The 12,585-nt window shown below is 41.9% G+C and overlaps 1 protein-coding gene across 2 annotated transcripts in view; it reads left to right on the forward strand.

The window, feature by feature from the left end:
• The window catches only part of LOC126161775 (endonuclease/exonuclease/phosphatase family domain-containing protein 1-like), a 124,819-nt gene that overhangs the window by 66,926 nt on the left and 45,308 nt on the right, over window positions 1–12,585 (forward strand). For both annotated transcript variants that reach the window (XM_049917844.1, XM_049917845.1), the window contains exons 8-9: window positions 5,908–5,959; window positions 10,893–11,000. In XM_049917844.1, the coding sequence (XP_049773801.1) occupies window positions 5,908–5,959; window positions 10,893–11,000 (160 nt within the window). The remainder of the gene's footprint in view (window positions 1–5,907; window positions 5,960–10,892; window positions 11,001–12,585) is intronic.

Below are 12,585 nucleotides of genomic sequence, written 5' to 3' on the forward strand. Positions count from 1 at the left end.
AATACCACTGTGGGAGAGGAGGGAAGGGTACTGGGTAAGACATTCCTCATTTCAGGACACAGAGAGAGGTAGTTGAAACCCTGGTGGAGGATGTGATTCATTTGCTCCAGTACTGGGTGGGTATTGAGTCACGAAGGGAATGCACCTCTGTGGCTGGACGGTGGAACTTTGGGAGGTGGTGGGTGGCTGGAAAGATAAGGCACAGAAGATCTGGTTTTGTAAAAGGTTGGGAGGGTAATTACAGTCTGTGAAGGCCTGAGTGAGATCCTCAGTGTATTTCGAGAGTGACTGCTCGTCACTATAGATGTGACAGCGATGGGTGACTAGGCTGTATGGAAGGGACTTCTTGGTTTGGAATGGGTGGCAGCTGTTGAAGTGGAGGTATAGTTTGGTTGGTAGGTTTGATGTGTGTGGAGGTGCTGATGTAGCCATCTTTTGAGGTGGACATCAACATCAAGGAAGGTGGCTTGTTGGGTTAGGTAGGACCCGGTGAAGCAAATGGAGGAGAAGGTGTTGAAGTTCTGGAAGAATGTGGATAGGGTGTCCTCATCCTCAGTCCCAGACCATGAAGATGTCATCAATGAAGAATGAGTCTGATGAGGGTTTTAGGAATCTTAGTGTTCAGAGGGGGAAAAATGCAGTTATGGGCTTTAAGCCAAAAATTGACTGTGCTTTACTTTTTTATGCAGTACTTTGTCTTCAAATGACAGGTTGTTTCCCTTTCCATGATTACTCTTTTTGCCTCCTCGTTGCCATCTTCTTCTGTATAATTTCATTTTTTTTATCATAGTAATGTGGTAACAGAAAAACCTGAAAGAAGTCTTTAGTATCCCCACAGCAGACCTCCCAATGGAGGCAGATCAATTGGCACTGGTAGAACAGCAGAGTAGTTCAGGAATCTTCCATGGAGGGCACACATGTCACGTCATATGGGGCAGACCCTCTGAAGTGTTTACTTACGAGCAGCAGTGAACAGAACAGGCAGTGTTCCTGCAGAGTTAGACTGCTGCGGACGTAGTCTAGAGCTCGTGTCGAGAGTTGTCATTGTGCATGGTCATTAGACTCCCATGACAGCCCTTACTTCAATTTGCATGGCAGGTTAGTCCCATTCACGGGGGTTCTGTTCCCTGTTTGTTGCCAAGCCACCATCAGCATAAAGTACCATGCCAACCGTGTTGAGTAGCAGCATTCTCACACTTTCTGCAGATAGTAAAGTGATAACAAAGGACATTCTTACATGTGTGCTGCCCCTCTTTTTTTTTTCCATGGTGTTCACTTTGGCCAACCATGGACCTGGCATTTCAGCAAAGCTGACAGGAACAATGGTGCGTACAGGAGAACCAGTAGTAGTTGCAGCAGTAACACCAACAGGAGCAGCTGCATGTGCTGGTAACCTAGAATATGAACTTAATCCACACCCTTGTCTCCCCGGGGAGTCAATTTTCTTCTCCACACTCTGTGCCATTTGCCCAGTTTCCATAAGTCTCCAGAAAGTGGGATAATTATCCGTGCTGGTTCTCGCTGCACTGTCTGGTAAGGCATATTGTTGATCTGGTTGATATGGCCACCGTGTTGTTGACCAGCAGTGTGGGTTTACATGAAGTTTTACAAAATTTAAAGCCCTCAACTGAGCCCGAGAAGCTCTCCTTTGACTAGTTTCGTCAGTTGTTCACACAGTATTTCGATCCTCAAACCCATGTGATGGCAGTAGCATGGTTGCATTTTAACAAGCATCGCAATCACTCTGGGCAGTCATACGTGGCCTGGATCACAGATTTGCATGGCCTATCACACAAGTGTCGTCTTGAGTGAGTGTCCGGTGAGCCACCTCTTATGCTGACTTGCCAATTCATGAAGTGATGGGTCAATTCCTGATTACGATATTCAGATTAGGGCATTGACCTTGTCCGATCCTTCTTTAGCCAACATTGCCCAAAATTCAGAGTCACAAGAGGTTACGGTAGTGGGAAGGGATGCCCTTTTTGATAACTGGCAGGTGGCTCAGCTGGGTGTGTGTGATAAACAGCACTTGATGCACCATGGGATGGATACCCCAGGCAGCCAAACCTCTAGCGAAGTCAACTTGTGTTACCACCATTTATGACATCAGTGCCAAGGTGTTGCATCGCAGCCTGACCTCACCTGCAGTGAGCAAGACATGTTCACACTAGTTGCAGCATCGTAATTCCTATTGGCAGCATTTTTCGAGTCCTCAATGTCATTCCCTTCACACTCGTTGGGTGAGCCAGTGGTCCTGCCCTGACTGTCATTTGTCACATTGCTGTGACTCCCCATGTGTGGAAGCCACATTAGTCAGTGGAAGCATGAATCAGCCTCATTAATTGGGATACATACAGTATCTTGGGGTATCCGATGCTGCAATGACTGCTCCATCAGGTTGTGTCTTACAGTAAACAGTGCATTCCATTCAGAGGGCAATTCTCTACCTCTGCGCATTACAAGAATGTTGAACAGCAACTTAACATTGTTAGTGGTCAATTTATCACTGGTGCAAAATATCTTTGGGCTCAATACCTTTCCTGTTTCCAGCTTTCAGATCTCGAACAAGTGCATTTACTATCTCAGTTTGTTCCTTTTCATGATTTGGACTCCTTACTGCAATCCTATAGCCCACTGTTTGAGAGTACCTTGGGCTGGGCAGAAAATTTTGAAGCAAGTTTCTCATAAGCCACTGGTGGTCCCAAAATTTTTTACCCCACCACATTCCCTTTGCCATGTGCTACAAGGTAAAAGCTGAGTTGCAGTGTTGGCAGGATCAGGGTGGTTTCTCCAATTTCAGTGAGTCAGTAGGAAACTCCTTTGCTGGTAATTCAGAAACCCTAAGGTGCCGTGTGCCTCTGTGTCGATTTTGAACAGATGGCCAGTGCACAATCTGTCGTGAATTTGTATTGCATTCTGTGGCAGGCGGAGTTGTTGGCAAAGTTGTTGGGGTGGAGTGGGAGGGAGGAGGGAGCAATGTTTTTCCCCGCATCGACTTGAGTGATGCTTATCTTGAGGCAGTTTTCTAGCGGTTTCTACTGAATGGCCTTAATTGCAAGTTCTCTCCATAGGTGCATTTTTGGGTCATGTGCTTAGTAAAAAAAGGCCTTGTTCCCGTTGAGGCCATTGTCAACCTACAAGTGCCCACGAATCTAAAGGAGACCCAGTCTTTTTTTGCATAAGATTTGACATTATGCTTAGTTTATTCCCCATGCTATGCACGTCTGCCAGCCTCTTAATCGTCTCTGCCAGAAGGACATTGAGTTTGTGTGGCTTGTGGACTGCCAGTGGGCTTTCCAGTCTCTCAAGCAGTGTTTTTACTGTGCCCTTTGCCTGGATTCTCTTAGGCTCAGTACACCTTTAACCCTGTCCTGTGATGCATACTAGTATGGCATTGGTGCCATCCTGTCTCATCGGAACCTGGATGGCTCCAAATAGCCCATGCTTACACTTCGAAGACACTTTGTGCTGTGCAATGGAACTATTCACAGTGGAAAAGGAGGCACTAGCTGTTATTTTTGGGGCCAAAAAGCTCCACACTTTCCTGTATGAGGTGAGGTGCCTCCTCATCACTGACCACAAGCTATTGGTTTCCTTATTTGGTCCTCATTCTGAGTTCCCAGATAGGACTATCCACTAGTTGCAGCAGTAGGCCCTCTCTCTCAGCAACTATTCTTATAACATTCATTAGTGCTCCACCACCCACCATGCTTATACTGATGTGCTGGAGTTCGACCAGCAAGAGGCTCTTGTGTTTACCTTGGATGATGGCTTGCAGCAAACCCTGTCAGATTTTCTGTTGACAGCATGAGAGGTCACAACTGCCATGGTGGTTGATGCACTTTTCCAGAAAATGGCTTCAGTGGTCCAGATGAGTAGCCTGGATCATGTCTCATTGTTTGCGTATCCAGTGCAGGCATACTTTTTTCTCCTTTGTGCTTGACTCAGCATTATCTTTGGGGTCCTCATGATTGCCACTGAGGAGCAATGCAGTTGAGTGGTTGTCCCCTGCATCCTTGCATTCTCCAGTTGCTGCATGTGTCACACTGGGGTATAACTTGGACAAAGACTTGTGATGTCAAACATCTGGTGTGAACTTGAGGGGCTTGTGCACAGAACTGGGCCATACCACTGTGCCAGTTCTCTCCTTGGGTAGACCCAGAGCATACTTGGTATGTAAACTGCATGGGGCCCTTTTTGGGCAGCATGCGGTGGTTAGTTGTAGATACGTTGTCAAATTTCGCATGCATAGACGAGCTGTCATCCATGTCATTGTCTACCACCATTTGTGCATGCTCAGTTACTTTTTCCATTGAGGTATCCCTTTGCATTCTACTGTCTGATAACAGTAGGCAATTTTTGTTGTAAGGGTTTGAACACTATTGCATCTGCAGTGGTATTCAGCATCCGAGTACCACTCCATTTCTCTCGGCTTCTAACTTGGAGGTGGAGTGCTTTAAGCTTACATTCAAGACCCAGATGAAGTAGTCCATTTCTACCCCTTCCTGTGTTGATGCATTGTCAAGTTTTCTGGCTGGTCAACATGTGCAATCCAGCACGAGAGCCAGGTACAGCGTCTTCTTGATTTATTGCATCCTAAGTCACATGCCACAGACCTCCTTGGCCCATTGCATTTCCCTGCTGAGGCTGCCGTTTGGGCCTGATCCTTTGGCTGGTGGCTGGGATGGCTGCCGGATGTTGTGGTGGGCCACAATGGCTGGCAGTTGTTCGTAATGGATGTCTGTGGAGAGCAGCACGACTCATCATACCAACCAGTTGTGCCCATGCGCTGGGAGAGTGTCGGCATTGCAGCGTTCCAGTCAGCTGAGTGACAGTGTTGAATGCAACGTTGTTCCCAGACGAGGCTTCCACGTGCAGCATCATGCCTCACTGTTGCCATCCCCTCCGTGCCCTCCAACTTCCTACCATCACCTGCCCCATTTTGGCCCGGTGAAACTAACACCTCCACCTGCTGTGATTGAGTCTATGGATTTCAACCCGCTGGATTTCAACCCACCTCTCTTACCTTCTGCCTCCTCTCCCTCTTTGTCAACGAACATGGCCTCATCCCCACTGCCATTGGATGAAGCGTCATTGCCATATCCTTCGTGTCCTTCCACCCTTCTATCAGAGCCAGCAGTGTCAGTGTTGCCTTCTTTGGTAGCTAGTTCACTGCAGGGTTCTCCAGTGCTCTCTCCAGTTCTGTGATGGAGGTTGGTATTCAAGCCAATTTTCAGCCCTACATGGCCTGGTAGTCAGCCTGAAGCACCACACTGACTGTGCCGAGAAGTGGTGTTGTCACACCTTCTGCAGAAACTGAAGAGTGTGAATAATAATTGAGAGGCCAGACCTTCACTAACTTTTAAAGGGATATGGAGTGGTGAATCAACATGCCAGAAATGCTGAACACTCTCTCTCTCTCTCTCTCTCTCTCTCTCTCTCTCTCTCTCTCTCTCTTTGCCTCTCTGCCTGTATTGTCACCCCTCCCCTACTTCCTCTTTCGGGTGTGGAGTCTTCTGACAGGGAAAATGATTTGGGAGGCGGGGGAGTGGGGGGGGGGGGGGAGTTGTCATCCGTTCAAATGATTGTAATTATTACATGGAATAATAACTAAGTATATTTACTTTCTGTGACCTTCCATTATGTCACTCCGAACCTTAGACACCCCCCCCCCCCCCTTGCTGCCTGTAGTTTGTTTTTGCTGTAGTTAGTTTATCAGCTCAGTGCCTCTGGGTTATCAGTTATTTTATTATTCTCATATATGTATCCTTTAAAGCAAAGTGTAAGTAATGCTTTTGGTTGATAACATTGCTATCTTAAGAGAGCCAACATTTGACAGTGTTGGCAATGCATAACAGATTTAAACATACATTTGTCAGTTTACTTTAATAGTACTTTTGGTTTCAGGTTTTCTGTGATAGCTATTCAGGAAGTTATGGACAGTTTTACTTTAAAAAAGGTATGTATTTTATACACCATCTTTTTCAGTGTCATGTGTAACTATATTGATGTGAATATATAGTTGTTGAGAGTATAAAAGATAACTCTCATTTCTTCCCTGTCAGTGCCCATCCTTTATGCTTCAGTCTAAGGACAAGTGTATATTTTTGTACTTGGAGATAATGTTTTTATACTATTACATTTGGGTATATTTTTAATGTTTTCTTGAGAGGAGCAAGGCAATGGAAGTAGAGTGTAGGATAATTACAAATACAACTTTCTTAACAATTGTTAATTGGTAGCTAATACATGACATTGTAACTAATGAGTAAAAAACAACAACTTCTTCATTCTGTAGATAATTGCAATAGTTTAAGAGCTGCAATATGTGGATGTATGTGTTAACACTGTTTGAGCTCCATGTGTTGCCCCTTTTCTTAACCGTGTCTAACAAACAGCTGTTTGGAAATCATACATGTCAGTCACATGTCCTTCACCAGCACTCAGATGCGAATGCAACCAGAGCAACATTAGGCTATGTAATGTTGTCTTTACTAATCATTTCAATGCGCACTTATTTGTCCATGGTGGAGCAATGAGTCCTGCAAGTATACATGTTGTTTACATCACAACTCAGTATTACAGTAGTTGCACTAGTGTACTACAGTGTTGTTACGTGTACAGTCAAAACAGTACAGGTCATTGTAGTGAAACTATCACAGGTCTTCACACACGCAGAATGTGGTGCCATGACCTTTGTCTACATGTTCTGCAAAGGTAATTCCAGACTTCAAGCAAAGGACCATAAAATGAGCTCAGATCAGCAACACAGCAACTGTCTATTAGAGTTGCAAAATGGGTACAAATTAAACGAACCATTAAATCATAATGTTTTATCCACTAACATCTACATTTGTCCTATTGACCATTTTTTTCATTAGTTTTCTCAGAAACTTAAGAACAAGACCTATTTTTATATTACATGTTTTGTTCATAATCACCAAATGAGATGGTGACAACTACTCTTTCTTCATACCCATGAGGTCCTCATCTAGGTTCTGATGAAAATAACAAAATACATGAAACAGTTCTTTCAATCATCCTTGGAGCTTCCGTGGCATCATGTGAAGTCCCACTTGCAAATGCAGACAGGATGCACATACTCTGTGATGTGCAGTGCCCAAGATACAGTACCTGACATATTGAAACATCCTTGCACATCAGAAGTGTGTGCTGGACTGGGACTTGAACCTGGACCTTTGCCTATGGTAGGCAAGTGCTCTATTGACTGAGCTATCCAACTCATGCCCTGCCATCACAGCTTAACTTCCGCCAATACCTCGTGCTCTACCTGCCAAGAAGTTTCAAATCAGCACACACGCTGCCACAGAGTCAAAATTCATTCCAGTTCCCGAGGTGTTGGCCGGTTGGTGTGGCCGAGCGGTTCTAGGCACTTCACTCTGAAACCGCGCAACCACTATGGTTGCAAGTTCGAATCCTGCCTCAGGCATGGATGTGTGTGATGTCCTTAGGTTAGTTAGGTTTAAGTAATTCTAAGTTCTAGGGGACTGATGAGCTCAAATGTTAAGTCCCATAGTGCTCAGAGCCATTTGAACCATTTTGAACTGAGGTATTGCTCACTCAGAAACATTTATTGATGAACTTGGATTAAACCTCTGCACTGATAATAGTATTAAATCAAGACAGATTTAAACTTCTTGTGGCTCCAAAATCAATTATTAAAGCTCTGTAGTTTTGTAACAACTTCCAAGAAGATTCCTTGATCCAACAATTGGACTTAAATGTATACACTTCTCCACCTCCAGCTGGCTAGCAGCAATTTTTTTTTATAATACCCAGAAACACAAAACAGCAGAAGAGTCCCCTTCATTCATTGAACATTATTTCAGGCTGGCTGCTGGCTCCACGATCTAAGGTTTCTGCCTTCCGAGCATTTCGCACTCAAAAACTGCCAACTCTCTCCTACATGATTGGAAAATGATTCAATGAGAATTCAGTGCCCACATGTAGGAATACACTTGCAAATTCTTTCAAAGATTTGTGCTCTGGCATAACAGTGTTATCACTCACTCAGGACTTCATAAGTGCATCACCAAAAAAAGTACAGCTGTTTTATCTGTTTTTATTGCTCTGAGTTGTGCATCAATGCTTCAATATGCTGAACTGTGCAAGCATTATTAGCTGCAACAGGCAGAAAATGTGCTTTGTTGATACTGTACATTTTAGCAGTTTTGATCGAGATAAACTTGTGCTGCAGTATTCTTCTCCAGCACACCGGTGTAGAAGTGTGCACAGAATCAGCTAAGTAAAAAATCCGTGCATTAAGCACACTTATTTATATATAAAAGCAGACTTCAGAATTTTCCTTTGTGTTAGTCCGCGTGTACAAGATCGTGTGCAAATTTAAAGATCTAGATTCATGTATTTTACTGTTTGCATCACTTCTACATAATCTTTTATTGATTGTATCAATACCCATTTGTATTGTGTTCTGTTGTGAAATTTCAGACATTCGCAAGTGATGTGATAAACTAATACTGTTGTTATCAATTGTAGGCTTAAACTTAATTGTGCTCTTCTAAAGTTTTTGGGAACAGTAGACTTATCCTCATTCAAAATAATTGTTCTCCAATTACATTGTGCAATTATGTGAGAAATAGGTTATTTTGAGAATTTTTGGACACTTAAAAAAACTATATTTTTGTAAGTTACTGGTGCAAGTGTTTTGGATATGTAATTCATTTCGTAGCAAATCAGGATTTGTGATCCACAGTTCAGCCAAAGAATACATCACCCCTGAATTTCATTGTATATCAACGAAAATAAAAAAAAAGCATGTTTGAGACTTTTCGGAAGTTACCATTGTCCTTTGCATAATTTACAAGTAATTTGTAGTAAATCAGCATTTGTGATTTAGTTACTGTAGCAGATTTTCTGACTGACATATTGTGTTACATCTAGTTTTCCCTTAAAGAGGTGTAGCCCTATACATTATCTGTATTTATTGTAAATTAACTCTGTTTTCGAGTTTGCTAAAACCTACACTATAATTAACATCAAAACATATTAGGACACTAGTAATTTTTACCACAGGTTTTTGTGTTGCCTTAACAGAAATCTTGTTTTGTGTATTTGCCCCAATTCTTAAAAGTAATTAGCAACCTTTTAGCTCAGCAGAGAAAAGATAATAAGTGGGCTTAATTTGAAGTTATTTGTTCACTGCCTTGTAATACATTGTATCAGCCACAATGCAGCCCCACAGTGAATGACGTTCTCAAACATGGGATGAGTTGTTTGATGTTCATAAGCAGCTGGAAATTGCTCTCTGGCTACTGTCGAAGGATTGGCAGCTGCTGCGAGGTGGTTGTCGGAAGAGATCCTGAGAGTTGTGTAACTGTGATACCTGTATCAGAGGTGCCTCAAGTACTATTCTCGCCTGTGGATCTTGTATCCTTGGCAGAAAGTACAGGATCTATTACTACTCTTCTACTTGACTGTGAGTGGCTTGTCAATGGTAATCTAGATGTCCTGTACAGGATGGATGGGGACCAGGGAGGACTCAGGGTTTTGTACGGATCCTCCTAACCAACAAGTTTGAGCTGCCATCTTTTTCTGAAACTCGGTGAGTGGTATTCACTTCACTTGTTTTGGGGAAACCTGTTTCGTCTGGTGTCAGGAGAAGGAAAATGCAAAAGGGTAGGAGTCTGTTAATCGTCTGCAGTTCAAATGGACGGCGAGTGATGGGACCCGTTAGGGAAATGGCAGCAAGGGACAGGGAAGGACACAAGGTGCACTCAGTGTGTATGCCTAGGGGTCTCATTCAACATGTTGTAGAGGCTATTCCAGCAATCATCGGGGGAACAGAGTGCAACCAACTGCAGATTGTGGTGCAATTTGAAACAAGTGATGGCTGTTGTTTGGGCTCAGAGGTCATTCTTGTGTCATTCCAGTGACTGCCAGAGCAGTTCTTGGAAGGAGGTCACATCCATCTACAAGAAGGGTATTAGAACTGATCTGCAAAACTACTGTCCCATATCCTTATCATCTATTTGTTGCAGAATTTTAGAACATACTCTGAGCTCAAACATAATGAGGTATCTTGAACAGAATGACCTCCTCAATGCCAACCAGCATGGATTTCAAAAACACTGATCATGTGAAAACAACTTGCACTTTTCTTACATGACATACTGAAAGCATTGGATCAAGACAATCAGGTAGATGAAGTGTTTCTTGATTCCCAGAAATCATTCATCTCAGTGCCACATCTATGCTTATTGTCAAAAGAATGAGCATATGGGGTATCAAGTGAAATTTGTGACTGGATTGAGGACTTTTTGGTAGGGAGCACACAGAATGTTTTCTTGGATGTAGAGTCATATTCAGATGACAAAGTTTCCTGGGTGAATAGTTATGCCATTTAAACCTTTTAGTAGTACTTTATTCAATTATGTATTTTTAATGTAGAAAATTCATTTGTTGTGTGTACGTGAATACGTGAGTGTTCTTTCTTCTGTGCTGTTTTAATCAAACTTGCAGTTAAATTGTTAAAGGTATTAAAACCAAAGAAATGTTAATCATTATTGACACAATTTTCCATATCAAACTAAAATACTAGACAAGAAGAATGCATATGAAAAAAGTAGGAGGGAAATCGGGGAAACACAATACATGTTGAAAGTGTACGAGCAATGAGCTGATTACACATTTCTGGGAGGGTTGGTGCTTGAAAAGCATTTTTATGAAAACAAAGACTTTGTTGATTGCAATGCAGGAGTTGTTTTTGGCAACAATAATTTGATTCAGAGTTTATTTTGTAACTATATCAGATTCATATTTTCATAGATGCTGTAATACTAAGTCACAAATTAGTTTCACATTTCAAAATATTGACAGCATAGCATCAGAGATTGTATAATTTAATGTTTCAGATATGTGAAGAACTTAACAGTCCAACACTACGTAAAGTTGCAGAATGGAAGGATAATTCAAAAAACTGGAAGTGCTGCACCTGTGAGAAAACAGTTGAAAATTTCAAGGTTAGTACGATGTATTTGCAAACTGAAGACTTATTTTAAGGCAGCCTACTTGTTTTGTTATCCTGGTTTTTTGCACCATAAATGGTATGAAAAAAAGAAACAAGATGGTTTCATTGCTTAGCAGTGGCAGAACTTGCACTACTGTAATTTTACCTCAAATTGTGTACTTACACCATGACAAGTTTCACCAAAATAGAAAAATTTAGTGACATGACAGTGGATGAGCCCCTTCCAACAGAAATACTGTAGTAAAAAGAGTTATTAAAATGGAATGGTATGGCCCATGTCAGATGCAGGAATGTTGGGCATTAATAAAGTGGGAAAAATGTGTTCAAAATTTATGTTATTATTGTGCATACATCATAAACACAAATTTCTCAGGATGTGTTTGCCTGGGTGCAGACATGACTTCATGTATGGGGGTGGGGGGATGAGAATTAAGGGATTAACCATTTTATCTTGCCACATGATGAAATTGGCAGAGTATGAAGGTATAACTGTTTAAAGGAAGTCCCTCTAACTAAGAGCTCACCTTCAAAGGATGTCATGTTTCCAAGTAGAGAAGGAATTAGCGTATTTCATCAAGATATTAGAGGTATTAGAGATAAAGCTAGTGAACCACTTATAGATATTGACTCTGAAATTATTGATATGTCGGGGCAACACTTAAATAATTTTCCAATTCAGGGGCTTCCTTTACCAGGATGCAGATTAGCTGGCTGTTTGTCAAGGAGATCCTTGCGGGGTGGGGGAGTGCCTATGTACGTAAGAAACAGTATTCCATTTGAGTCTGTAGACGTATCATGGCACTGCACTGAACAGATATTTGAATGTTGTGCAGGGGTAGTTGAATTTAGTGAAACTAAACTTCTAATTGTTGTTATTTATAGGTCCCCTAACTCTGTCTTCAGAGCATTTCTGCTGAAGCTAGAGGGGATTCTTGATTCACTTTGTAGGAAGTACCAAAATTTAGTTGTATGTGGTGACTTCAATATAAATTTTGTATATGATGGAGCAAGAAAGAGATGTTGGTAGATCTCCTAAATTTATATGGTCTGATGCAGACTGTGTTTTTTCCTACTAGGGTGCAAGGATACAGTAGCACAGCCATAGACAATATTTTTATTCATTCTTCACTACTAGATGGGCATTCTGTTAGTAAAAGGGTGATTGGTCTTTCAGGTCATAATGCACAAATTTTAACACTAAAAGGCTTTTGTACTCAAACAAATGTCACATATAATTACAAACTTTGTAGGAAAGTTAATCCAACAGCAATAGAGAGTTTTTTAAACCTTGTCAAGCAACAAGAGTGGCAGATTGTTTATAGTGTCGATAACATAGATGATAAATATAATGCTTTCCTTAACACATTTCTCATGCCCTTTGAGCATTTCTTTCCATTAGAATGTTGTAAATGGCGTACTAGCAGTAATAGGCAGCCCGAGTGGCTGACTAGTGGGATAAGGATATCATGTAGAACAAAGTGGGAATTCTAACATTTTGATATAAGTAGACACAGTGAAGTCGCAGTAGCCCATTACAAACAGTATTGTGAGGTGCTTAAAAAGTTATTAGGAAGGCA

The sequence above is a fragment of the Schistocerca cancellata genome, chromosome 2 (genome assembly GCF_023864275.1).
Source record: "Schistocerca cancellata isolate TAMUIC-IGC-003103 chromosome 2, iqSchCanc2.1, whole genome shotgun sequence".
NCBI lineage: Eukaryota > Metazoa > Arthropoda > Insecta > Orthoptera > Acrididae > Schistocerca > Schistocerca cancellata.